At 37.2% G+C, this 25,166-nt stretch overlaps 1 protein-coding gene across 1 annotated transcript in view; it reads right to left on the bottom strand.

Annotated features, from left to right (window-relative positions):
- Positions 1–25,166, bottom strand: part of LOC136773839 (arylsulfatase B-like) — a 316,178-nt gene that overhangs the window by 146,674 nt on the left and 144,338 nt on the right. The window contains exon 4 of the mRNA XM_066727754.1: positions 24,432–24,681. Coding sequence (XP_066583851.1) covers positions 24,432–24,681 — 250 coding nt within the window. The remainder of the gene's footprint in view (positions 1–24,431; positions 24,682–25,166) is intronic.

Raw genomic sequence — 25,166 nt, forward strand, 5'->3', positions numbered from 1 at the left:
GGACTCTAAACTGTGGTATACACTTAATGCTGTGGGCTTACATAATAATAAGTGGAGAAAAAATAGAATTTGAAAATAATGAGATGGATATCATTCGCCAGTGGATTCATAAAACGCTTTTTCAGAATGACGGAATGAAAGAAAATAACGAAAAATATAGAATACCACTTGATTTCCCCACAACTAAATTTATATCGAAATCAAAGGTTGATGAAATCAAGAAGTATAAATACATCCCATCACCGAATTTGCACGATTGCAAATTAAGTACAATGTATTATTGTTCTAACATAACAAAATCCATCAAAAATCGGTATACATTATAAATATCGATGTAAAGAAAATTGTAGAAAATGCAATATCAAACAAAAGTATTTTATTGCAGCTTTAAATAATGAAAATTTAGGCAGAACTTGATGAACGAGTTTGCAAAGATGTAACTTTAGCTAGGGCTGTATGTCCTAGTGTAAAAACAAGAACAAACGCTCTAAGCAAACGTTACACCTTAATTGCATCTATAATATTCTACTGCAAAAACTTAGAACAAACGCTCTACGGAAGGAGTAGGAGGTGTCCGGGGCTGTATGTTCTGGTGTAAAAAACTTAGAACAAACGCTCTACGGAAGGAGTAGGAGGTGTCTGGGGCTGTATGTTCTGGTGTAAAAACTTAGAACAAACGCTCTACGGAAGAAGTAAGAGGTGTCCGGGGCTGTATGTTCTGGTGTAAAAACTTAGATCAAACGCTCTATCTCAGACATTTCCTTGAGTTAACATATTTTTCTTTAATAGTTTAAGCAAAAGTAATTTATTTCAATGTCTTGATTTAAAATTGCAGATTACTTTACGAATAAATTTATATTAATATCATACAATACAATAATTACGTAATTGATTACTTAGGCTGAAGACAGAAATCAAACGTAAACGCAGACGAACGCTGTGGCCGCAAGGCGCTTATTTCAAGCAGAGAAAACCGTAGCTACCATAACCGTAGTGACGGCTTTTCCCGCAGTCTAATTAATTTTATGAACTGTAGCTGCATCATATTGCTATTTTGCATCATTAGACATTTGCCAGACGCCAGATATTCCATATGAAAATGATTTCAATTTAATAATACCAGTGAAAAGACGACAGTGATAAAAGAAATAATGTATATTAATAAATTTAAATTCTCGTTTAAAAATCTAACCATAAAAACTTTTTTAACATTACTAAACAAAAATGAAATTACATTTTATAATTATTTTATTAATAGAGAACGATGTAGAAGCATATAGATTATTTTCTATCTGATGATGATTAGCCTGAATATAATACAGATAATAATGAAGATATCATCAAGAGACACGGTAGTGTCTCGACGGCAAATTTTATTTAGTTTCAGAAACTGTATCAAGAATTTGATCAGTGGATGGCATAGCTAATCTTCATTCATTTTTACCCTGGTGACATATACATACCTACCTTGTGTGAAGAAAGGATAAGGACATTAAGAGACCAGTATACTAAATATAAGAAAACGGAAACAGCTAAACCAAAAAGTGGCAGTGTTGTGTATCCAACAACTCGCTTTTAGTTTTTTAAACATTATCAATTTTTAGACAATGTCATTCGAAGAAGAAGGTACGATTAGTATAAAATACTTACATAATTCAAAATGTATATTTTTGTGATTAAAAATTAAATTCTTTGCAGAAGCTATTCCAATTGTGACAAAGTTAGTGGAAGCACTAATACAACCCTATCAGATGACTGTGATGTTATACAGCAAAGTGATGGTACATAATACAAAGGATTATTCAAAGATCCATAACGCAATTATGAAAATTTTATACCAATAATGAAGAAAAGGAAAATCAATGAGACAAGAGAATTGGCGCAAAATCTTCCAGTTAAGGATCAATGGTTTTGATTTTCATGAAACAAAAGAAGATTTGTTAGGTGCTTGTATTGCAGATATCACGTACATTGGCTTTATAGATGAACACAACACTCTAGACATACGAAATTTATTGCGCCACAGCAAATGTAATATCATCAATTTGTCAAGAAGTATTAGAACAACTAGTCACAAAATAAATCTGTTTATTAAATATTATTGAATATATATACTATAAATAAATGATTATAATTATATAATTGTGGTTTGGAGACATAAATATTTGGACGCCCTGTGCATCTTTGCCTTCGACAATAATTTTTTCCATTACTTTTTGTTTGTTGGTCGTTCTCTAATACTGTTGGTACTAAGAAATGAAAACAGGTTATTTAAAGAAAATAATTACCACCTAGTACATTTATTTTCTGCTTCAGATGAAGAGTCACTTTTCAGTTTTTCTATATTCAAATATTATTTAAGATTCGCGTATTCATTTAATAGAACATTAATGTTCCTGGAATTACAATATTTCTTTCATAGATTTCTTTAAATTAATATTAGATAAGAGTAACATTTGAACCTGAGATATTAATTGTAAATTATACTCTTTCGTACAATTATAGCTTCATTGTTTGTGCAATTAATCTGAAGGCCTTGGCTATTAATGTTTGCGTAACTATAATATTATTCTAACAAATTCAGTGCTTTCGATGAAATTATCATTTAGAATCTGTTGGTACGTACAGCTGCTGAATATCAAATGCATTTGATATTGTTCTGTTATTATTAAATATCTTGCTGCGCACAACATATTCAGTGCTGATGCATCACTTCAAAAAATTTCAGTATATATCTCCACTGTGTAAGTATCATATTCTTTTTACAATCAAATGCTATCTATGAAAAATAGTCATTATACAACCTATCCTTACGTAGCATCTGAATAGCAATAGTATATAATCCTGAACTGTTACCATTCATTATTTTGCTGCGGATAACTTACTCAGTGCTGATGAGCCTCATCTGAAAATTGTAATTAATTTGAGAGAAAATATTAGAATTCTCTTAAAAACAGAGTTGCTATCTGTAATATTCTCAGTATGTAATATTTTGTTATGTATTTCATCTGCGAAGGATTGCAATCTTATTCTCAAATAATAGATGAACATTTGTAATACGTATAACTGTTTTGCAGAAAAGACAAATTAACTGACTTGTATAATCTAATACTGTGCGCATTTTAAGTAAAATCTCTACAAAGCCGCAACAAATAATATTAATCGCGTAAGAGAAAATTCTGTATAATTTTATATTAAAATTGTATTATTGAAAATTTTGTAGAGTCCTAGCTACATTATTATAAGACGGTGATGTTGGGATAAGGATATAAATAAATGAACATCTTTCTTATTAATTCATTTACATTCTTTTAATTTGTTTAAAATACATGGAGCCCCTTATTACATTGGCCCTAATGTAAAAGTGTTGGCCCCTTCCCTGTCCTCTGCCAAACTTAGCCAAAACGCGGAATTTCTGTAAATACGACGCGCATTGTAAGCTTCTTTAATTTTTTTCGACAAGTTCCTTGGGCGGTTCCACTTTTTAACCTATATGGATCTCTTAGCTATGAAATAACGAAGAAGATGCATATGGTTTAAACTGGGTGAGGAATTTCCTGTGGCTAGCAGCGGAGTAAAACTTGGCCAAAACGTAGAGAAATCTGCAAAGATGACGCGCATTGTAAGCTTCAATAATTTTTTTCACCTACTTCTTTGGGCAGTTCCACTTTTTAATGTATATGGATCTATTCCTTATGAAATAAGGAAGAAGATGCATATACTTTCATATTAGTGGCCGATTTCCTGTGGGTAGCAGCGAACGAAAACTTAGCCAAAACACGGAATTTCTGTAATTACGACGCGCATTGTAAGCTTTAATAAATTTTTTCACCAACTTCTTTGGGCAGTTCCACTTTTTAATCTATATGGATCTCTTCGTTATGAAGTAACGAAGAAGATGCATATGGTTTAAACTGGGTGAGGAATTTCCTGTGGCTAGCAGCGGAGTAAAACTTGGCCAAAACGTAGAGGAATCTGCAAAAAGGTCGCGCATTGTAAGCTTCTATAATTTTTTTCGACAAGTTCCTTGGGCGGTTCCACTTTTTAACCTATATGGATCTCTTCGTTATGAAGTAACGAAGAAGATGCATAAGCTTTAAACTGGGTGAGGAATTTCCTGTAGCTAGCAGCGGAGTAAAACTTGGCCAAAACGTAGAGAAATCTGCAAAAATGACGCGCATTGTAAGTTTCAATAATTTTTTTCACCTACTCCTTTGGGCAGTTCCACTTTTTAATGTATATGGATCTCTTCCTTATGAAATAAGGAAGAAGATGCATATACTTTCATATTAGTGGCCGATTTCCTGTGGATAGCAGCGAACAAAAACTTAGCCAAAACACGGAATTTCTGTAATTACGACGCGCATTGTAAGCTTTAATAAATTTTTTCACCAACTTCTTTGGGCAGTTCCACTTTTTAATCTATATGGATCTCTTCGGTATGAAGTAACGAAGAAGATGCATAAGGTTTAAACTGGGTGAGGAATTTCCTGTGGCTAGCAGCGGAGTAAAACTTGGCCAAAACGTTGAGGAATCTGCAAAAAGGTCGCGCATTGTAAGTTTCTATAATTTTTTTTGACAAGTTCCTTGGGCGGTTCCACTTTTTAACCTATATGGATCTCTTCGTTATGGAATAACGAAGAAGATGCATAAGGTTTAAACTGGGTGAGGAATTTCCTGTGGCTAGCAGCGGAGTAAAACTTGGCCAAAACGTTGAGGAATCTGCAAAAAGGTCGCGCATTGTAAGTTTCTATAATTTTTTTTGACAAGTTCCTTGGGCGGTTCCACTTTTTAACCTATATGGATCTCTTCGTTATGGAATAACGAAGAAGATGCATAAGGTTTAAACTGGGTGAGGAATTTCCTGTGGCTAGCAACGGAGTAAAACTTGGCCAAAACGTAGAGAAATCTGCAAAGATGACGCGCATTGTAAGTTTCAATAATTTTTTTCACCAACTTCTTTGGGCAGTTCCACTTTTCAATGTATATGGATCTCTTCCTTATGAAATAAGGAAGAAGATGCATATACTTTCATATTAGCAGCGGATTTCCTATGGGTAGCAGCGAATTAAAACTTAGCCAAAACGCGGAATTTCTTTAAATACGACGCGCATTGGAAGCTTCTTTAATTTTTTTCGACGAGTTCCTTGGGCGGTTCCACTTTTTAATACATATGGATCTCTTCGTTATGAAGTAACGAAGAAGATGCATATTTTTTTATGTTTATCAAGTGTTTGGTTTAGATGGTATAGAATTTTATTTAGTTGCTCGCACCGTGCTGGGACACGTAGAGTGTGTCTGACTACATACGGCGCGCTAGCGAGAATATACGAGTCAGCGACACTTTACCTACCCCAGTTGGAGTTTTCATGAGAAAGGGTTGGCTACACTGCAGCTATAGTAAGATAAATAAATTAGAAGATAATTTTTATCGTGCTTATCTGGAAACAGTATGTAAATGTTTACGAAATATCAGCTTAGCTATAAGAGGTTAAAACGTTTTTAATTATATACAAATTCTTTAACTTTTATAACGTTTATATTCATTCGGTTACATGAAAACTAATTATTTTGAAAATATTAGAATGCAGAGGTGCTACCAGCTGAGAAAATTAAATTGGCTTATTAAATAATATTAATTACATCAAATAGCTTGGTGATGATTTGTGTGTCGCTTGTAGGTGTTTCGAAAGATGGGATTTAAAGCGATAGTTCAGGAATCATAAATTGCCAGCTTCTATTCCACGGCCATCAAATTCATCCATGCGATCATTGCGTCCACTACAAGAGAGGAGCCATACATCTTCGCATTTCAATAACCACCTTGTCATTTTAAAAAGTCAGATAAGTAAATTGGTTTAATAAATATTAGTAATTAGATCAAATAGCTTTGTGATAATTTGTGTCGCTTGTAGGAGTTTCGAAAGATGGGATTTAAAACGATAGTCCAGGATTCATACATTGCCAGCTTCTATTCCACGGCCTTTAAATTCATCCATATGATCATTGCGTCCACTAAACGAGAGGAGCCATTCATCTTAGCATTTCAATAACCACCTTGTCATTTTAAAAAGTCAGATAAGTAAATTGGTTTAATAAATATTAGTAATTAGATCAAATAGCTTTGTGATAATTTGTGTCGCTTGTAGGTGTTTCGAAAGATGGGATTTAAAACGATAGTTCAGGAATCATAAATTGCCAGCTTCTATTCCACGGCCTTTAAATTCATCCATATGATCATTGCGTCCACTAAACGAGAGGAGCCATTCATCTTAGCATTTTAATAACAATCTTCTGATTCTAAAAAGTCAGATAAGTAAATTGGTTTAATAAATATTATTAATTAGTTCAAAAATTTTTTTTAATGATTCTTGTGTCGCTTGTAGGTGTTTCGAAAGAAGGTATGCAAGGAATGCAGAATAATGTCTGTTGACAGCAATTGTTCAGTTTTCAAATTAAGTTTTATTTTTGCCACAACTACAAGCTTTTCCTAACATCTAGTTTACGTCTCTTTTAAATTGCATTTTTTGCAGTGCTGATAGCAATTAAAACTTTGAGTTTATATAAGAAATTGTAGCTTATAAGTAATGATATATTAATCTGAAAAATTTTATATTACTTTAGATGGAGTTCATTTATTATAATATTTAAAATGGTTTTGAACAAAATGATTATTTTGCTTTATTAATTACTTCTATTTTTCAAATCCATTTATTTTTATATTTCACTTTCATTTATCAATAAAATATAACAAGTGCTTAGTAACTGCTTAATTAGTTTTTACTTTATATTTGGTCATGCACCAGTTTATGTTAAGTAGTTCTTATTAATGCTGTTAATTTGTTGAATACATGAAGTATAATTTTTGTGAAAAGAAATCAAATTATTTGCCAAAATGTAACAAAAATGAATGTAGGAATTATTAATAGTTGTTTAAAGAGAGTTTGTAATTTTTTTGTATGATATTTTATGAAATATCAATATCTATTTAAATCTATATAATTTCCAGTAAATGTTTTATTAATTTTAATGCGGGTTAAATATCATCTTAAATATTATGTTGTGTAGTGCGAAGCTTTGCTGTTTAGCTACCTTAGAATTGGAATGTTAAAAGCTATATATATTAATATTATAATTGAAAAATCAGAAAAATATCATTTTCGTAAATCATTTCTATTTCATATAGAAAGAATTTCTAAGAAAGTCCTACACTTGAAACAAAAGAATTCTTTTCAAACCTTCTTTACATATTTTTTCTTTTGTTTATTAAACTCTCTCTCCCCTATCTTCTATGGACTTATTACTGTATGCATGGATCTTTGGTTTGCAAGACACTGATTTCATTTTGGTCAATTCGTCTCAATCTTTTTGATTTATAACAGTTTTATTTCGTGCAAGGTTCATATAAATATCATCTAATATTTAATTTTAATTATATATTTTATACGAAAATGTCAAGAAATGCTGACAGAAAATTATGGATTTTTGACGAATACCGATATTTTATCAAACGCAAAAGAAATGATAGATTGTAAATATATCATTTCTATTTGAAAGTTTTTATTTTATACTTATTACATTTATCTTAATTTTAATAATAATTTCTATTTTTCTTTATATAGATACTTAAGTTGTATAAAATACAAAAAGCTAAATTGCCCAGCGCATGGAATATATTATCAAAATCATTTTTATCCTGCTGATAAAAAGCACAACCACGAACCTGATATAGCTGGGAATGCCAAATCTAATTTTTATAAAAAAATTAAAGAAGCCGTACATATAAATAATATTAAGCCAAAACAGTTGTTTGATTCTACGATGAAGAAGTAAGTATTAAAATAATAATTCTACAATATTTTTTAGTTATATGCTTTAATATACAGTTAATTGTTATATTTGCTATTAATGATATAATATTGTATATATTATACATATATGTAAATATTTTTTCTTATACTATAGTGAACAATATGTTAAAGATACCACATCATTTACATCCTGCAGACGTACACTGCAAAGGTATCTTAAGAAGTGTAAACCAATAAATGTTAAGTTAACAGAAAATAACTTTAAAAATTTAGAAACTATTTTTGAAAATAAGGCTGATTTAGATAATTTGACAGTTGAAGTAATTAAAAATAATGGAGAGGCAAACAGTTTTGTTTTTTACAATAAAAATTTCTTTAACAAATTAAATAGTAATAATACACATATCTTTGTGGATGGAACATTTAAAAGTGTACCAAATTTAAAAGAAAGAAATTTGCAGCTGCTCTCAATTTTGGTAAAAATTGACACTATACCCAAAGTAATCCTTTTATATGAAATGTTTAAATTATTTTATTGATATCTACTTTTATGTATTAAAGCATCCCATAATTGTTATTACAGACCTTTCCTTGTATCTGGGTTTTAATGAAACGAAAGGAGACTAATGATTATATACATATTTTTACCCTTCTAAAAACCAAGTTTAAGCACTTTCGACCACTATCATTTATGGCAGACTATGAAAACGCTTTGTCAGTTGCTGCTAAAATAGTATTCCCAGAAATTGAAATTCATCATTGTTATTTTCATTATTCACAAGTAGGTTTAAAATTAGCATATTTATATATATATATGCTATAGTTTCAATATTATCTGCTGTCATTAATTAATAATTCAATATATCATTTTAGGCTTTAATTAAAAAAGCACAAAATATGTCTCTCATAAATAGAATTGTTACGAAATATAAATATCCCGAAAGATTTAGAGTATTGAAAAGATTAACTCTTTTGGCACTTTTACCTGCAACTTATATTGAACCTATATTTCACTTAATAAAGGAAGAGACCCAACATGAATTTAATAATTTATTCGATAAATATTTCTTTTATTACGAATCTTATTGGTTAAGAAAAGTGACACCAAAGACTTTTAGTGTATACAAATTTGAAGATAGAACAAATAATTTTTGTGAATCTTATCACAGGACGTTAAATAGTAGTCTTGGAAAGAGACCAAATATTAATTTATTTTTGAGTAAGCAGAACCTATTTTATTAATGAATGAAAACATTTTAGACAATTATAAAATTAAGTACTTCTTCTTTCTTTCTTTATGCACCTTTGTATGAATATTGAAGGTATAAGATTGATATTTTAATTTTTAATTAAAATATTAATTTCATAATGCTATAAGGGTAAACTAGTTTTCAAATACAAATTATGTTTCAATAACATAACCGTTTATAAATGTCTTCTTCAGATCACATTAATTCATTATCAATCCAAAGTGAAGAAAATTTAAGCAACAACTGCAACAATTTTACACCTAAAAGAAAAAGTACAATAATGTTTAACGAAGAAATATTACAGTTTTATTCAAAATTGAATAGAATAAAGACAAAACTCATTGACAAAAAGTACAGTGAAATTTTAAAATTAATAGATTACTTCAATGTCATACAAACTTTAAAAGCTAATGAAGAGACTCTAGTGATTAGGTCTATTAAAAACATGAAATGTCACGAAGTAGAAAACAATAACCAAATTTGTGAAACTGTTATAATAGATAATGATTCTTCTCAGAGTGTTTTAAATAAGTTAATTTTGTTGAAAAATAGGTACCTTAACTATAATAATCAAGTTATATTTAAAGTTATTAATAAATTAGATATTTAATTAAAAAAAATATTTGAATCTTTTTGAATATCTCCCTTTAAAAAACCTACAAGCGACACAAATATCATTACAAAGCTATTTGATCTAATTACTAATATTTATTAAACCAATTTACTTATCTGACTTTTTAAAATGACAAGGTGGTTATTGAAATGCTAAGATGAATGGCTCCTCTCGTTTAGTGGACGCAATGATCATATGGATGAATTTAAAGGCCGTGGAATAGAAGCTGGCAATGTATGAATCCTGGACTATCGTTTTAAATCCCATCTTTCGAAACACCTACAAGCGACACAAATTATCACAAAGCTATTTGATCTAATTACTAATATTTATTAAACCAATTTACTTATCTGACTTTTTAAAATGACAAGGTGGTTATTGAAATGCTAAGATGAATGGCTCCTCTCGTTTAGTGGACGCAATGATCATATGGATGAATTTAAAGGCCGTGGAATAGAAGCTGGCAATGTATGAATCCTGGACTATCGTTTTAAATCCCATCTTTCGAAACACCTACAAGCGACACAAATTATCACAAAGCTATTTGATCTAATTACTAATATTTATTAAACCAATTTACTTATCTGACTTTTTAAAATGACAAGGTGGTTATTGAAATGCGAAGATGTATGGCTCCTCTCTTGTAGTGGACGCAATGATCGCATGGATGAATTTGATGGCCGTGGAATAGAAGCTGGCAATTTATGATTCCTGAACTATCGCTTTAAATCCCATCTTTCGAAACACCTACAAGCGACACACAAATCATCACCAAGCTATTTGATGTAATTAATATTATTTAATAAGCCAATTTAATTTTCTCAGCTGGTAGCACCTCTGCATTCTAATATTTTCAAAATAATTAGTTTTCATGTAACCGAATGAATATAAACGTTATAAAAGTTAAAGAATTTGTATATAATTAAAAACGTTTTAACCTCTTATAGCTAAGCTGATATTTCGTAAACATTTACATACTGTTTCCAGATAAGCACGATAAAAATTATCTTCTAATTTATTTATCTTACTATAGCTGCAGTGTAGCCAACCCTTTCTCATGAAAACTCCAACTGGGGTAGGTAAAGTGTCGCTGACTCGAATATACGTTTTCTACTTACGCGGCGCATAACATGGTACGTGTACAGTTACGACAATAATGCTCGCATCGGCCGCTAGCCATCGGCCGCTAGCTTCAGCTTCGTATAAAAATGAGAGTGAGGGTGAGGGTGAGATTGAGAGAGAGCGAAACAGGTGGATTTTGAAATAAGCCTGGCTGCGTAGTAAATGTATTGAGGAACAAGAATAGTTAGAAGGCCCTTTGACAGTTGAAGAGTGAAGAAGAGAGAGAGTAGTTCAGTGGGAAAAACAGAATAAGAAGCCACTAAACTGAATAAAATGTTATAAGTATAAAATAGGAAGCTTTGTGGAATTACAAAAGTATAGCGACTGAAAATAAAATAGGAGGGAGCATGGGAATGAAAGAAAGAGAAGGATAGAGAGAGAGAGAGAGAGAGAGAGAAATTGAGAAATTGAGAGATAGAGATAGAAAGAGACATAATAAAATGAATAACAAGAAATAATTAAAATTATTGACTCACCAATTGCGCCAAAATATTCCACAAACACTGGATTTCCCACTTGCACTACTTTTTCACGATGTTACTCACTAGACACTTTATCACGACTACGTATATCACTAAGCGAAGTTGTCACCACTGAAGTCAATCATAGGGGAATCGCGAATTATAGGTAACCGATGAATGCCCCTCCCCCCCTAACAGTGAAGAACAGTTCAGTGCCATTTGCATAGTCGAAGGAGGTGAACTGCTAAGAAGAAGTCGTTATCATGCCCGAGGAGCGTCGCGGAAAAAAAATGGTAAGTTCTCTTATTTCTATATCGCGAGTGTGAATAAATATTAAATAAGTGAAACAAAAGTGAATTAGCAGTGAATTTAAAGTGTAGTAAAATATGTTCATTGTTTCGTCTGTATCGTTTGTGCAACTTGTAACTATTAGTTATAGACTTGTTGTTACAAGTCTACAAAGAAAAGTTACAAGAACTTTCACAAAAGACAAACGTAACAGTGAACATATTTTACAAAAATTAGTTATTATAATTACAAATAGTTATTAGAATGTGTGATCGGAATACTGTGTACATAACTTCGAAGAGTCGTATGGCTGCTTTCAGGAACACAGTGAATGTAAACAACATGAAAAAAATGTTTATATTCACAGTGTAACTGAACGCAAACATGCGGCTCTTAGAAGGTTCTACACAGTATTGCCATCATTTATATCTACTAATTATAAATTTTATTTTCAGAAAACTCGAAATTCGGGATCGCCCTGCCAAAAAAGGGAGGAGTATCCCCCCCTGCCCACGCAACAACTGAGGGAACCACCCCTGCAGCCAGCCTTGGCATTACCGCTGCCAATTGAGCAGGCAAACTTGCCAGCACCGCTTCCGCCTCCAGAGCCAGCCATGCCAGCAGCGCTGCCACTTCGGCAGGTGACCTTCCCGGCACCGATGCCAGCACCGATGCCGCAGCAAACAATGCCAGCAACGATGCCAGCACCACTGCCGCAGCAAACAATGCCAGCAACGATGCCAACACCACTGCCGCCTACGCTGCCATCATTGGGAATAAGACCTCCGTCGGCGGCAAATGTACAAGCATTGGTAAGTAAATGAACAATTCTAAACTTTGACTCAAATATTTAGTAAAACCTAAGCCATATATAACGTTATTTTTATTTTTAGATGGAGCAATTGCAAAACCGCCAAAGACGCCGCAATTACCGCTGACGGAGGTCAGCCAGACTAGCTGCTTACGACGAAATCCGCCGTACACGTCGCTCCACGCGCTCCACCCGCTCCCCCCCAACTCAAAATAATCAAGCAGTAAGTATTAAAAAAACCCATCCCTATATATCATTCCAATTTGTAAATATCATCTTTCTTTTCAGGTTAGAAGCTACTCGCTGCAAACAACCGAGCACGTACGGAACGCGCCAACCGTCGTCCACTACTACCACCAAACATCGGCGCCATACCCGGGGCAATATTATCCCCCAACACCACCAATACCACCGCCTACATACCCCTACGCGGCCCCTGCAACAATATACCACCCCCCAAATTATCCGCAATACCCCCCCACCCCCCATACTATTATCAAGGCCCAGGGCCCACCAACCAACATTTTTACCAATAGATATTAACCATTGTACACAATTCTTTGCTTTTTTATTTCAAATCCTTCCAACCCTAATTTCTTTTTCAGGAATTGATGCTTTCCCTCTAATTAGCAGCGAAAATACAAAATCAAGGCATTGTATGGCGAAAAAATTATTTTCTTTCAAACTATTGGTCCGAGCAATATTATTCTTGTTACCTGAAAGCTTATTAAGTAAGGAATTAGCAACAATTTTTTCAGATATTTCCCATCAAAAATTAGCCTATATAAGCAATAATCAAAAAACGTTGCTTTAGCCTCTCCCCTCTTTCTCCCCCAGGCATGCGAAACACGGTAAACGTGAAAATAAGATAATGACTCGCCTGGGAGGGGAAAGGAGAGAGCAAAGAACAGCATTTTATGATATTCACTAGTACAGGCTCAATTTTGATTGAAAAAATCTGAAAATAATCTAGCGTGTTCCTCATTTAACATACTTTCAGTTAAACAAGAAAGAAATCTCTCGGATTAATAGTTTAGCTGTAAAAAATGTTTAAAACTTGCAGAGCGTGATTGAACGAAGACAAACGTACTGCTTCATGCCTTTATTTTGCTTGCTGCATAACATCTGGATCTAACGCAATGAAAATGCGACAATATTAACATGTTCATGAAAGTAGATGTTATTTTCTACATCTACGCACTCAAAATCACGTTTTTATCAATTTTCAGAGCTCAGCTGATGATGGAAAGAGAGTGACGCGTGTCATGGTACGTCTGTCCTTCTTCAATCAACGCTCTGTCAGAGTTAAAAAATTTTTACAGCCAAAATACTAGTCGCAGCGGTTTCATTCTTATTTTAGCTGTAAGATTATTATATAAGAAACAAGCAATAATTTTTTCTGATTTTTTCAATCAAAAATGAGCCTGTACGAGTCAAAATCATAAAACGCTGTTCTTTACTCTCTCCTTTCCCCTCCCAGGCGAGTCATGATCACACTTTCACGTTTACCGTGCTTCGCAAGCATGAAGGGGAAAGAGACAAGAGACAAAAGCAGCGTTTTTTGATTATTGCTGGTAAAAATTCATTTTTGATGGGAAAAATCTGAAAAAATTGTTGCATGTTCCTTATTCAACAATTTTTCAGGTAATATTAGCATGAAATCGCTCGGACTAGTAGTTTGGCTGTAAAAATTGTATAAACTTTACAGAGCGTTGATTGAAGAAGGACAGACGTACTACGGCACGCTTCGCTCTCTTTCCGTCATCAGCTGAGCTCTCAAAATTCATGAATATATGAATTTAGGATCGTAGATAGAGAAAATATCATCTACTATAATCAAAATAATTTATTTTCTTGAAGATTTCTTCGATTGTTACTAAAAATCACAGCAAGGCATCAAATAGTTCGTTTATCTTTCTTCAACCAACGCTGAGTAACATTCAAACATTTTTTACAGCTAAACTATTAATCCCAGCGACTTCTTTCTTATTTTAGTTGAAAATATGGTTAATGAAAAACATGCTACATTATTTTCAGATTTTTCTCATCAATAATAAGTGTATACGACCGAAATTAGTACAACGCTGCATTTGACGCCCCTCTTTCCACTCCACAAAGCTATTACGCCAGCGTGAAACGGAGTTTCAGGATTATTGCGCGGTATGAGGTAAGGGGTATGCTCTGCTCGCAAGCGGGTGAGACGGAAGGAGACGCGAGGGGAATGCAAGTCTCCCGAAAGGAATTTTCATACGACGGGCTTACTTGTAGGTGGAAAAATCTGAAAAAAAATAAAGCATATTCATCTTTAGACAGACTATCGTCTAAAACAAAGATATTCTCGATCGGACCAATGGTTTGGCAATAAGAATTGTTTAATCCATAACTTGCATTCCCTTCGCGTCTCCTTCCGTCTCGCCCGCTAGCCAGCGGAGTATTCCCCTTACCTCATACCGAGCAATAGCCTAGAAGCTCGGATTTACACTGCCTAAATGCTTTGGTTGTTGGGGTGGGGTGAGGGGAGGGGGCGGCAAGAGCAGCGTTGTACTAATTTCGGTCGCACACGCTCATTATTGATGGGAAAAATATGGAAAAATTATAAAGAGCTCCTGATTTGCAACATTATCATTTAAAACAACAACGAAATTGATCCGACCGATAGTTTGGCTGCAAAAATTATTTGAATATCATCGATTGTTGGTTGGAAAAGGAAAGAGATTCTACAGTTAGCATCGATTCTCTCTATCATTAGATGAGCAATCAAAACAGTAATTTCTATTCTTTTAAGCTAAAATCTATATTACAACATCTACCTTGATAATTATCATTTTATCTTCTTGATTTCGTTTATATTTGAGATTTGTTGCTAGAAAGAATAGGAGACAAAAATCACTACGTTTATCCTTTTTCAAACATCTTCTCTGTTAGATTTATACATTTTTTGCATCTAAACTATAAGTCCGATCGTCTTTGTTGTTGTTTTAGCTGAATGTGTGATGAACAAGGCATCCCTCTCCTTGTAGTATCAGCTTCAGCATTCTCAAATAATGTATGTAATAATAATTCTGGGAAGCCGTATTTTGTTTTGAATACTTTTATTTACAAAATCGTGTATTTACAGTGCCCTCTTTTGGGTAAAAATAATATTAGAAAAAGTGTTCTGTTTTACCGACATTACGTCTCTTTAGAGCAAATTTCATCATAATTACTAGTTTTCAAACTACAGCGTTATTTGTGAACCGATTTTCGATTTTGAGGACATTTTGGAATCAGCAAAATAATGTCTGTGGGATAAAACAACGAAATCTTTAGATTTTAGCTTCATTAAATTTTAATATTTTTATTAATTTTCATATATATTTTTTTTGTAATTTTACAGTATTTCTTTGTTTTATCCCAAAGCTGCTATTCTGCCGATTCCAAAACCATCGTAAATTTGAAAATCGGTCCATAAATAAAGCTGTAGTTTGAAAACTAAGATTTGAGGTGGAACCGCTCTGTAATGTCGGTATAGACCTTAGTCTTAACTGGCATATGTCTTGCAGTTTGGGCCTTCTCCAGGGAAGTATGACGCTCTATGGGTCTCTTTTGCCGGTCCTGGTTCGTGCTCCTGGGGCTCTGGTGTAGATTTGCACTCTGACCCTTGCCCTCCCTGGGCGCGTCATTACTGGTAAAAGTTTCCCAGTCGATCCCTCCAATCTCCTGATCCATCCTCTAATGTTCGATTTGATCGCCGGCCCTCCTCGTCCCCCCGTCGGTCATTGGCGCATGTCGATTACTGTGAGGACTGACCTTCTGACCTCTGGTTGGATCTAATAAGCGGTGACCATGCCTTGGCTCTTGGATATCTCCGGTCTCTCGTGGGCGGGGGCATCGTCCGCATGCAAGAATTGACTTCGTGATTCTCCTTGAATCACAATGACTGAAAGAAATGATAGAGGGTGGGCGCGGGTACGCGGTCGCCCCGTCTCGGATGGGCATTTTCCCGTACCTGCCGACGACCCTGATTGGTCGGATGCGACTAAATTATATCCATTGACCCTTCGTCGGTTCGTCGGGGAGGTGCGGGGAGCGGGTCTATCCATGGTCCCGTCTGGATCACTCTCGGTGGGAGTTCAGATCCTGGCTGTCTCTCCCCTGATGACTCTCATCATGGGTGCTCCTCTCTGGTCTCTGGTGACCTACTGCACCCTCCCAGTCGGTCACCCTACTTGGAGGCATTACTGTGAGGCTCTGGGGCATGGGGGCCACTGGCTTGCTGCCCTCCCTCTCTTGGTTGGTCTAATTGGGGGCTTCTGGGGTGGCTGGGGGGTCTCCTCCGGGATCATGGATATGTGCGGTGAATTCTCGCCCCGATTGGAGCTGCCCTGCCTACCGATGACTTCTGCTGGTCCGTAGCGATTAATTCAGAATCCAATGGACTAGCGACGTCATCGGGAAGGTATGAAAACGGGTTGTCCGATCTGCTCTGAATCGCTTTCGACTGGAGTATAGATCCTGGCTGTCCTCACTGACCCTCGCACAACTCCTGTCATGGGCGCTTCTTTCCAGATCGCGGTAGCCCACGGCTCCTACTCTGGTGTCCCTGTGTCTGTCCGCTCTTAGTCCAACTCGTCTCTTGACTGGTGCGGGTCTTGCTGGGAACCTTGATGCATTGAACGCTGTGGTTCCGGTCTTTGTCTCAGCTTGGCTAAATTCTCTAAATTCTCTAAACTCTCGGGAGGGGGGATGTGGCTTTCCCTGTCGCACTTTTCAATAGGAGCTACCGGGCTTGTCGATGATCCCCTCTATAGATTCGAAGTGATTATATTTATCCATTGATCCAGCGGACTCATCGAGAAGGCTTGGAAATAGGCCTGTCTTGACCGGTGGGAGCATCTTCAATGGGAGCAAGGATCCTGGCTGTCTTCATTGACCCTCGCACGGTTCACATCATGGGCGCTCCCTCCCAGACCTGAGCAGCCTATAGTTCCTACCCTGAGGTCCTCGTGTCCGTCCGATCGCTGGATGGATCCAGTCTGGGAATCCATAGAGTCCTACTATGCCTACTGATGTCTTTCCCCCTAGTCCATGGGGATTAAAACTCTTATCCATTGGACTGTGGGATTCTTCGGGAGGGCGAGTAAATGAGCCTCTCTGATCTGGCCTGGACCGCTTTCAACGAGGGTATTAGATCTTGGCTGTCATTACTGACCCTTGCACGACTCTTGTCACGGGTGGTCTTTTCCGGACCCGAGCGGGGCCCCTTGATGCCTCTGATTCCCACCCTGGTGACCCTATATCTATCATCACTTGACTGATGCGAGGCACTCTGGGGAATTTGGGGTGCGATTGGACGACATATCCCCCCCCCCCCTCTTTCAGCATCCACTCCTACAGCGGCATCACTCCTTCTCCTATCTGGGGTTACCGCACATACCGATGACCCCTTTTCGGTCCGAAGTGATATAACACATATCCATTGGACTTTCGGGTTCTTCGGGAGTGTGTGGAAACGGATCGTCCCTGTCTCGTTTGGGTCGCGCTCTCTGGGAGTCCAGACCCTGTCTGGCTCTCTTCGGGGGGCGATCCCTCCTGGACATGGATGACATATAGTCCCTCCCCCGCTCCTCCTGCTCCTGTCCGCTCGTTCTTGGTTCTGACTGTTTTTTGACCGATACAGGGTTTTCAGGGAATCCCTGGCGGAATGCATTGGCCGATCCTTCCCCCTCCTTGGGGGGGGGGGCCTTTGGCCGCCCCACGAGCGCTCGGTACTAAGGGATTAAGGGGTTCTGTATTGAGAATATGCGCGTGATCCCTCACGGCCGCGGGAGACTTTCTCTACCATGGGGTCTGATCTGCCTTGGCCGGGCTGCCGTCCTCGGTCATAACCTGGTCAACACGAGATGACTCATAGGTCCGCTGCTACTGGCCGACGGGCCCAGGGTTGGATACGCGGGGTGAAATTCGGGCCTTGGATGGATTGGGGGCCTTATTGGAGTCGATAGTAGTAGCTTTGCTGTAAATTCACGCTTGCCCTGATACATAACCATCGCTAAACCAGCACATCTCATTATTACGCTCAAAAGACCTTTTCTTGAAAAGGTCAGTAGCTAGTGTAATATCACTCATATCCATTCTCATTCACAAATTCCATTAAAGAGGGAGAGGTTGCCTCTCTCTTATCTCTTATTATTTTTCTCTTATTATTAAATTTTATTTTTCCTATCCTGGAAAGTACACCTGCTATATTTGACCTCTGTCTTATGCCCTTACTGACTGAACCATACGTATCTTGTAAACAAGAGTGGACTGGCTTGTCTGGGCGGGGACAGAGTGCTCAAACGAATTGAACATTCGCTCTCTTCATGATTGATTCGCTCACTCAGGAGAGTGATTGTCCATAACGCATCTGCACTTACTCATTCACAAATCCCAATAAAAAAAAAGGAAAAAGAAGGGGGGGGGGAGAGATTGCCTCTCTTTTCTTTCTCTTATTATTTTTCCTCCTATTATTAAATTTTATTTTTTCTTTCCTATCCTGGAAAGTACACTTGCTATATTTGACCTCTGTCTTTTACCCCTTGCTGGCTGGACCATAGGTATCTTGTAAACAAGAGTGGGCTGGCTTGTCTGGGCGGAGACAAAGTGCTCAAACGAATTGTACATTCGTTCTCTTCATGATTGATTCGCTCACTTAGGAGAGTGATTGTCCATAACGCATCTGTACTCTTCCCCCCAATCTCCCGGTTGGAGTGTTGGTGTAACTCGTGGGGAATTCTATTACTGATCAATTGTTAGTAATCGTGACACTAGCACTCTAGTCGGGAGTACTATTAACCTCATCCTCCACTCCCATTAACATTGTTTCAGGACTAAATCTCTACTCTCCTTTCTCTCTTCGGATCGGGTAAAACCAATCCAAAAGCGACTTAAATGTCGTCCCATAGTCCACTGGTAGCTGAAGAAATACTAACTGTAAACCGGCCCAGTGTTGACTCATGGATGGGTAGGTGCGGAATAACCATAAATCCTATCGAATGCGCAGGTGAAATTAAGGTTAGGGTGATACGGTGTTAATTTTCCACGAGGTTAGAGTGATACGGCGTTAATTTTTTCCACGAGGTTAGGGGGATATGGCCTTAATTTTCCACATGCATTCCTTAGGTCGGTAGCAAGTCCCACACTACCTGAGCAAAGGATTCTCAGTCGAGATATCGTTTGCGCAGGTGAACATGAGTTTTCCCAGCCATGTTAATCCAAACAAAAAAAAAAAAAAAAGTGTTAGGTGCATAACTTTTCCCCACCACCCAGGAGTGGGGGAAATCCCCCTCCCCCCTTCACTGAGGAGTGGGGGCAGCTCCCCTACCTCCCCTTCCTTCGCGGAACCCCGACCCCCTCGCCACACGGTCATTGAATCCTTACAGTCTATCTACTCCTTCGTAATCCCATAGGCTTGCGCTATGGCTGGACGGACCGCAAACATTGCCTCCGTGGTATTACGCCCTTGGCAAACTCTATGCTTGGCAATGATACCGCATGTTCCCGCACTCCTCACCACCACCTGTGTTTGTGGTGAGGAGTAGATGTATGCCCCTCAGCAGATAGGTCTTCGAGGCTCGGATTCCGTAAGGAACCCTTCCCCATCACCACGACCTAGCATACTGAGCGACCTCGGCTACCGCTACCGTCCAAATGCACGGGCGCAGGGCCGTATGAGATGCATATAGAATGGAGTCCAGAGACTCAAACGATAACGTAGGGTTATTGGCCACTCGATTGAACAATTAGCGCCCTGATATTGATGGACAAGGACGGGCGAAGGTAATGGAAAACCCGTAGTGTTAGTGTCCCCTCACACTGACGGGAATATCATTACAGTGCATATACCCATTTATACACATTATCTTTTGCGCACATACCCATTTGCCCACATAGCCGTTTGCACACATACCCAACTACGAACAAAATCATTTGCTTACTTTCCCATTTGAACACATAACAAATTTTCAATTGAGACCCACTTGCACACAAATTTATTTTTTCACACATACCCAATTGTGCGCATACATTATATGGGTATGTGCGCCAGAGGGTATGTGTGCAATCGAGTTAGTAAATTCCCGGTGTCCAGACGGGTATGCGCATAATTGAGTATGTGTGCAAATAATTTTGTGCGTAAGTGGGTGCCACTCCTATTTACTTCCTACTCTTATTTCAATTAAAAATAAATTACAAAACTTGAGTTTATGTAATCTGCATTGGTGTAAAAATTTAGTCGGCGTTCTGCATAGTGCATTAAACCGTAGGTTTAAAAACTTTTTTGTATTGTAGAGAAGGAAGGTCGTATTGCTGCTGCTGCAACGACATATCCAGCTTTTAAATTAAGATGGGTTAAATGTCTGACATTGTCTGCATACAAAAATTTTATGGTAGTAATAAATGAAACCCTTTCAAATGCAGCTGTTAACAACACCAAACCCAATTCAATGGAATTCGAAGAAAATGATTTCTTTGATTTTAATTGTGCAACAACTTAAAATTATACAGGGATCATTGACCATATTTTTGGGATCACTGACCAAGATAAATTATTTCAACAATTTGCTTCAGAGACTCGTTCTGATATAAATCTTCTAAACTCGTATCCAATTATAAAAGCTGTGTTTTTAAAATTTAATACACTTCTTCCATCATCTGCGCCTATTGAAAGACTTTTTAACTGCGCTACAATATTCAATTTACCTAAATATAACAGGTTAACGGACGAAAACTTTGAACTCAGAGTTTTAATGAAATGTAATTTACAAGCAAATTAAATATATATTGTGACGCTACTGTCTATCCTGAAGGATAGCGTAGAGGGGGAGGGAGGAGTGATCCCTCACCGATCGGTTTCGCGTCCCAATAGGCGACTTCTTACAAGACTCGGGCGCCTTCGATGTAATGTTTAGTAATACCCGAATATTTATTATACAGAGGGGGTTCTAACCCTCGTACGCGAATCTAGGGGATGGGTGCTAATAATTGTAATTTCTTAATTCCGGTTAAACTCCTTTTATTATAAGCTCTGTACTCGATATAATACAAGGTTCCCTTTACACGGTATAAGTGTGCTACGCGATGTCCTAAATGTGGACGCGGCTGAAACCCCGGTGACGTTGTAGCTAGCCTCGCGCTCGAGCCACTAGTCGGCGTTCGCGGTGGTCCCCACCTAGTCGCGCGATGCTTCGCGCGCCACCGGTGGATTCCTGAGATAACTACTACGCGGATGAGTCCCTATCCCCGCGCGTGCGCGTTACTCGACGGTTATTCGCACTCACTAAGTTCTCGCGTACTCGACCACAACAACGACCCGGTTTGTTTAGGTTTGGGAGTCTAAGGTCGCGAGTCCTCACGATAATTGTATTAAGTCCGCGGCCTTGAACTGACTCAAGGAAACGATTCTGTAAACGGTCAAACTCATAACGACTCTATGTAATCGCGAACACTTTTACTAATTCGCGCGTACACACCCTATGATGTTCGTTACAGGTCCGACGAAATAACCACTCCGCTAGGTTGCCCGCTTACCCGTGACAGGTGAGCAGGGCTAGCGGTTTCCTATAAAACCGATCGGTGCTACGAGCACTAAAGCCCTAGCACACCCCAGGACGACACAGGACTTTGACACGAAACGAATAATCACCCTTACTTCGGCTTGCAAGAGCTGGCTCTCTTCTTTCTCTCTCTCTCTCCTTCGCTGTCTCTCGCTCTCTCCTCTCTCTTCGAATGCCCAATGCTGGCCCTTAAGGCTGTAAAGCTCCGCTGTCCGATATGGGTTGTGGCAAGGTGGCAGTCGTTGCTCCTCACGGTAATATTCCGTATTTTTCTATCTGCGGCGGCTGCTGCTCTGTTGCGAAATATCGGCGGCGGGGCACAATTCGGCACTCTGTGTGTCACCTAAGACCTCCTAACTACGTGTGTCGGGGCAGCTCGCGGGAGTAGGTCAGGCCCTTCGCCTGTCCCACCGCTGCCCCGCTACACCCATCGTCCGACACTAGGGAGCTGACAAGTTATCGATCCTAGATCAATACATATCGGTTGATAACTCCCTAGTTCGCACGCGACCCGCCTATCTAGCGCTTGAGATTAGCAAAGCGCTAGATGGCAGCTATTGTAACGCTGCGGGAACGCAACGTTACAGTATTTAAATAGACTATTAAATATTTGTTCCATATGTGAAGGTCAACAGGTTTGAAATTTCTTTTACCCCCTTTGTTTCGTTTATTTATTACATTCTTTATAACCACATTTCGATACCGTGTGAACGGTTTTTTCGACTGCTTGATAAAACTGAATGCTTGTTTCATTGAAAAATCAAGACATCTGGTCCTTAATTGGTTAAAATGATCACTTTATAATTCGTTAGTAATTAATAATATTAAAAATTGAAAAATCAAATACCCTAGTAATTCATAATATTAAAAATGGAATAATCAAATATTCTAGTAATTAAAAATATTAAAAGTTGAATTATGAAATACTCCAGTAATTCATAATAATATTAAAAATTGAATTATCATGTACTCTAGTAATTGATAATATTACAAGTTGAACTATCAATTACTCTGGTAATTGATAACAATTTCAATTTTTCTTTATTTAGCAATTTCAATCAATTAATTACCAATTATCATTTAATTGCAAAAATAATATTTTTAATTTTTTGTGCCTATCTCTGACCTTCTCTCCTTCAAATAAACAATTGTACAAAAAATGCATAAGAAACTTTTTGGAAGTGCTCTACTTGAGAATGTAATTATTACTATTGTTGTCTACTTTTTTAAATTAAAACCGGCTCTGAAATAACTATAAAAACTTTTACACTGAGACAACTGTATAATACTTTTTTCCACCAGCCATACTGACAGATCGCGCTAGCTTAGCAACATAACAAATTTTTCTTGGAACATAGAAAAAATAACGGCAAGTAAAGAATGAAAAAAATAATATATGTGTAAGTTTGACATCGCTTTTCAAACTGTGCCGCCTGTCCGTCCGGTCAGGTTACCGTCAGCCAGACGGTTGACTGACGCTCATTATAAACTGCGCACCGGCTGCTGAGAGAGGCAGACGTCTCCCGGACATGCCGTTGAGAGTCACGTCTTTTCGTTCTCACAATTATTATTATTCTAACCCCAATCACTTGGTGAAAATCTTACTTTGTTCTTGTTTCAGGTATTGTGTTAATAGATACGTGATCAACAGTGTAAATAGTGTACATATGTCACATATATTATCATTTAATTACAGTTATATTTGTGTAAAAACTCGAGTTGGTTCATTCACACTCACACTCATACCGAATCCTAAGTTTCTTTATTTGAAGCTTATATATGCATATTCTAAGAATTGTCATATAGTTTGATAACGGTATTATAAGGTTTAAAAATGTGTAAGTTTTACAAAAGTTTGAAAACGATCAAATTGACTGGTACTGGTAAGTTTAGTGTTAATGGTTAAAATATCGTAGGCCAGCATTAAACGACGCGTGGAGCAGCATGTGATACGCCGTATAATTCTGGCCTTAGGAAATTCTCTTTAACAATAGAATACTACTGACACATACACATATAGAATCGTAGAAACACGTATAAACACAATCCTGCTACCAAACACTACGCATATATTATCTGGCTAGGTGACGTTAAACTGCATCGGTAGAGTAGGGGAAAGGACAGAAGATGCCATGCATAGGCTTCCAACGTGAAAGAGTGAGAGTTCTAATCGAGACAACAATTTTCGGTCAGGAGAAGAAACGCTGAAAGTAGCTAATTGTAATTGCTCAATCTTGATATCTCAGCATTGAGTGAACCGATTTAGACGTTTGTAGTCTCATTGTAAAGCTAAGACTCAATTTATATCATGAAACTTGCATTAAATTTTTAATTGAATAAGTGACTTTCAAAATATTTACATCGGAACTAAAAATTAGATATAGTATAGTCAAAGTTCTCGTGTAAAATAGGGTAATGTCTCAGCTTTTTAAATTACTTCCCATAGAGACACTATCGTGTCTCTTGATTTTCTTAGACATAAAATAAAATAAGGACGTACCGGCAAAGCGTCTTCGTCTGCCATCTTTAATGTAAGAAAATCTTGCCACGTCTTCATCTCGTACAGGAAGAGGATTATAAGTATTTCCTGAGTGAACAGCTGCATGAGATAAAAAAAGGAATAGCGGTCGACTTGCGTTTTGTTGATTTATAATTCGAATCGCCTCTTTCGTAAAAATTTCCGTTGAGTATTGTCCATGTAGGTCCCATAATGGAAGCATATTTCTGCGCATATCCAGTCCCCAAAATGGCTAGAATGAATTTTTTGATTAACAAATTATATACATCAATACTATTAAGAAACCCTATTATTCGACCAAACTAGTTTCTTACATCAATGCTGATTCTAAGAGGGTTTTGGACCAATTGATAGTGAGGAGGTGTACGGGGAGAAGGGAATGGTTGCAGAGGTGAGAGGGACCTTCTACCCAGGACCTAATAGCACTTTCTAAAACATTTTTTTTACTTTGAAAACTAACCCTTGCACGGGCCAAAGGGGTTTCGTGATATATTTCGTTTTTGCGCGCGTCGCGATTACTCAATTCTAAAACCTGAGCGATATCGCAATCTCAATTTTTTATTATGACCGAGTCTCTTTCATATTTACAAATTCCATTACTTTTCTTTTTCGACTAATTCTCGTCTACCGATCGAACGGTTCATCCGTTACACATACACTTAACTCGACAGCTAGGAAGAATGGCAGGGCGAAGAGAGAACGTATTTGAAGTTGAGT

This window comes from Prorops nasuta, unplaced genomic scaffold (genome assembly GCF_024137725.1).
Source record: "Prorops nasuta isolate Cenicafe-Biocafe unplaced genomic scaffold, Cenicafe_Pnas_1.2 PNAS00001, whole genome shotgun sequence".
In the NCBI taxonomy this organism is placed as follows: Eukaryota; Metazoa; Arthropoda; class Insecta; order Hymenoptera; family Bethylidae; genus Prorops; species Prorops nasuta.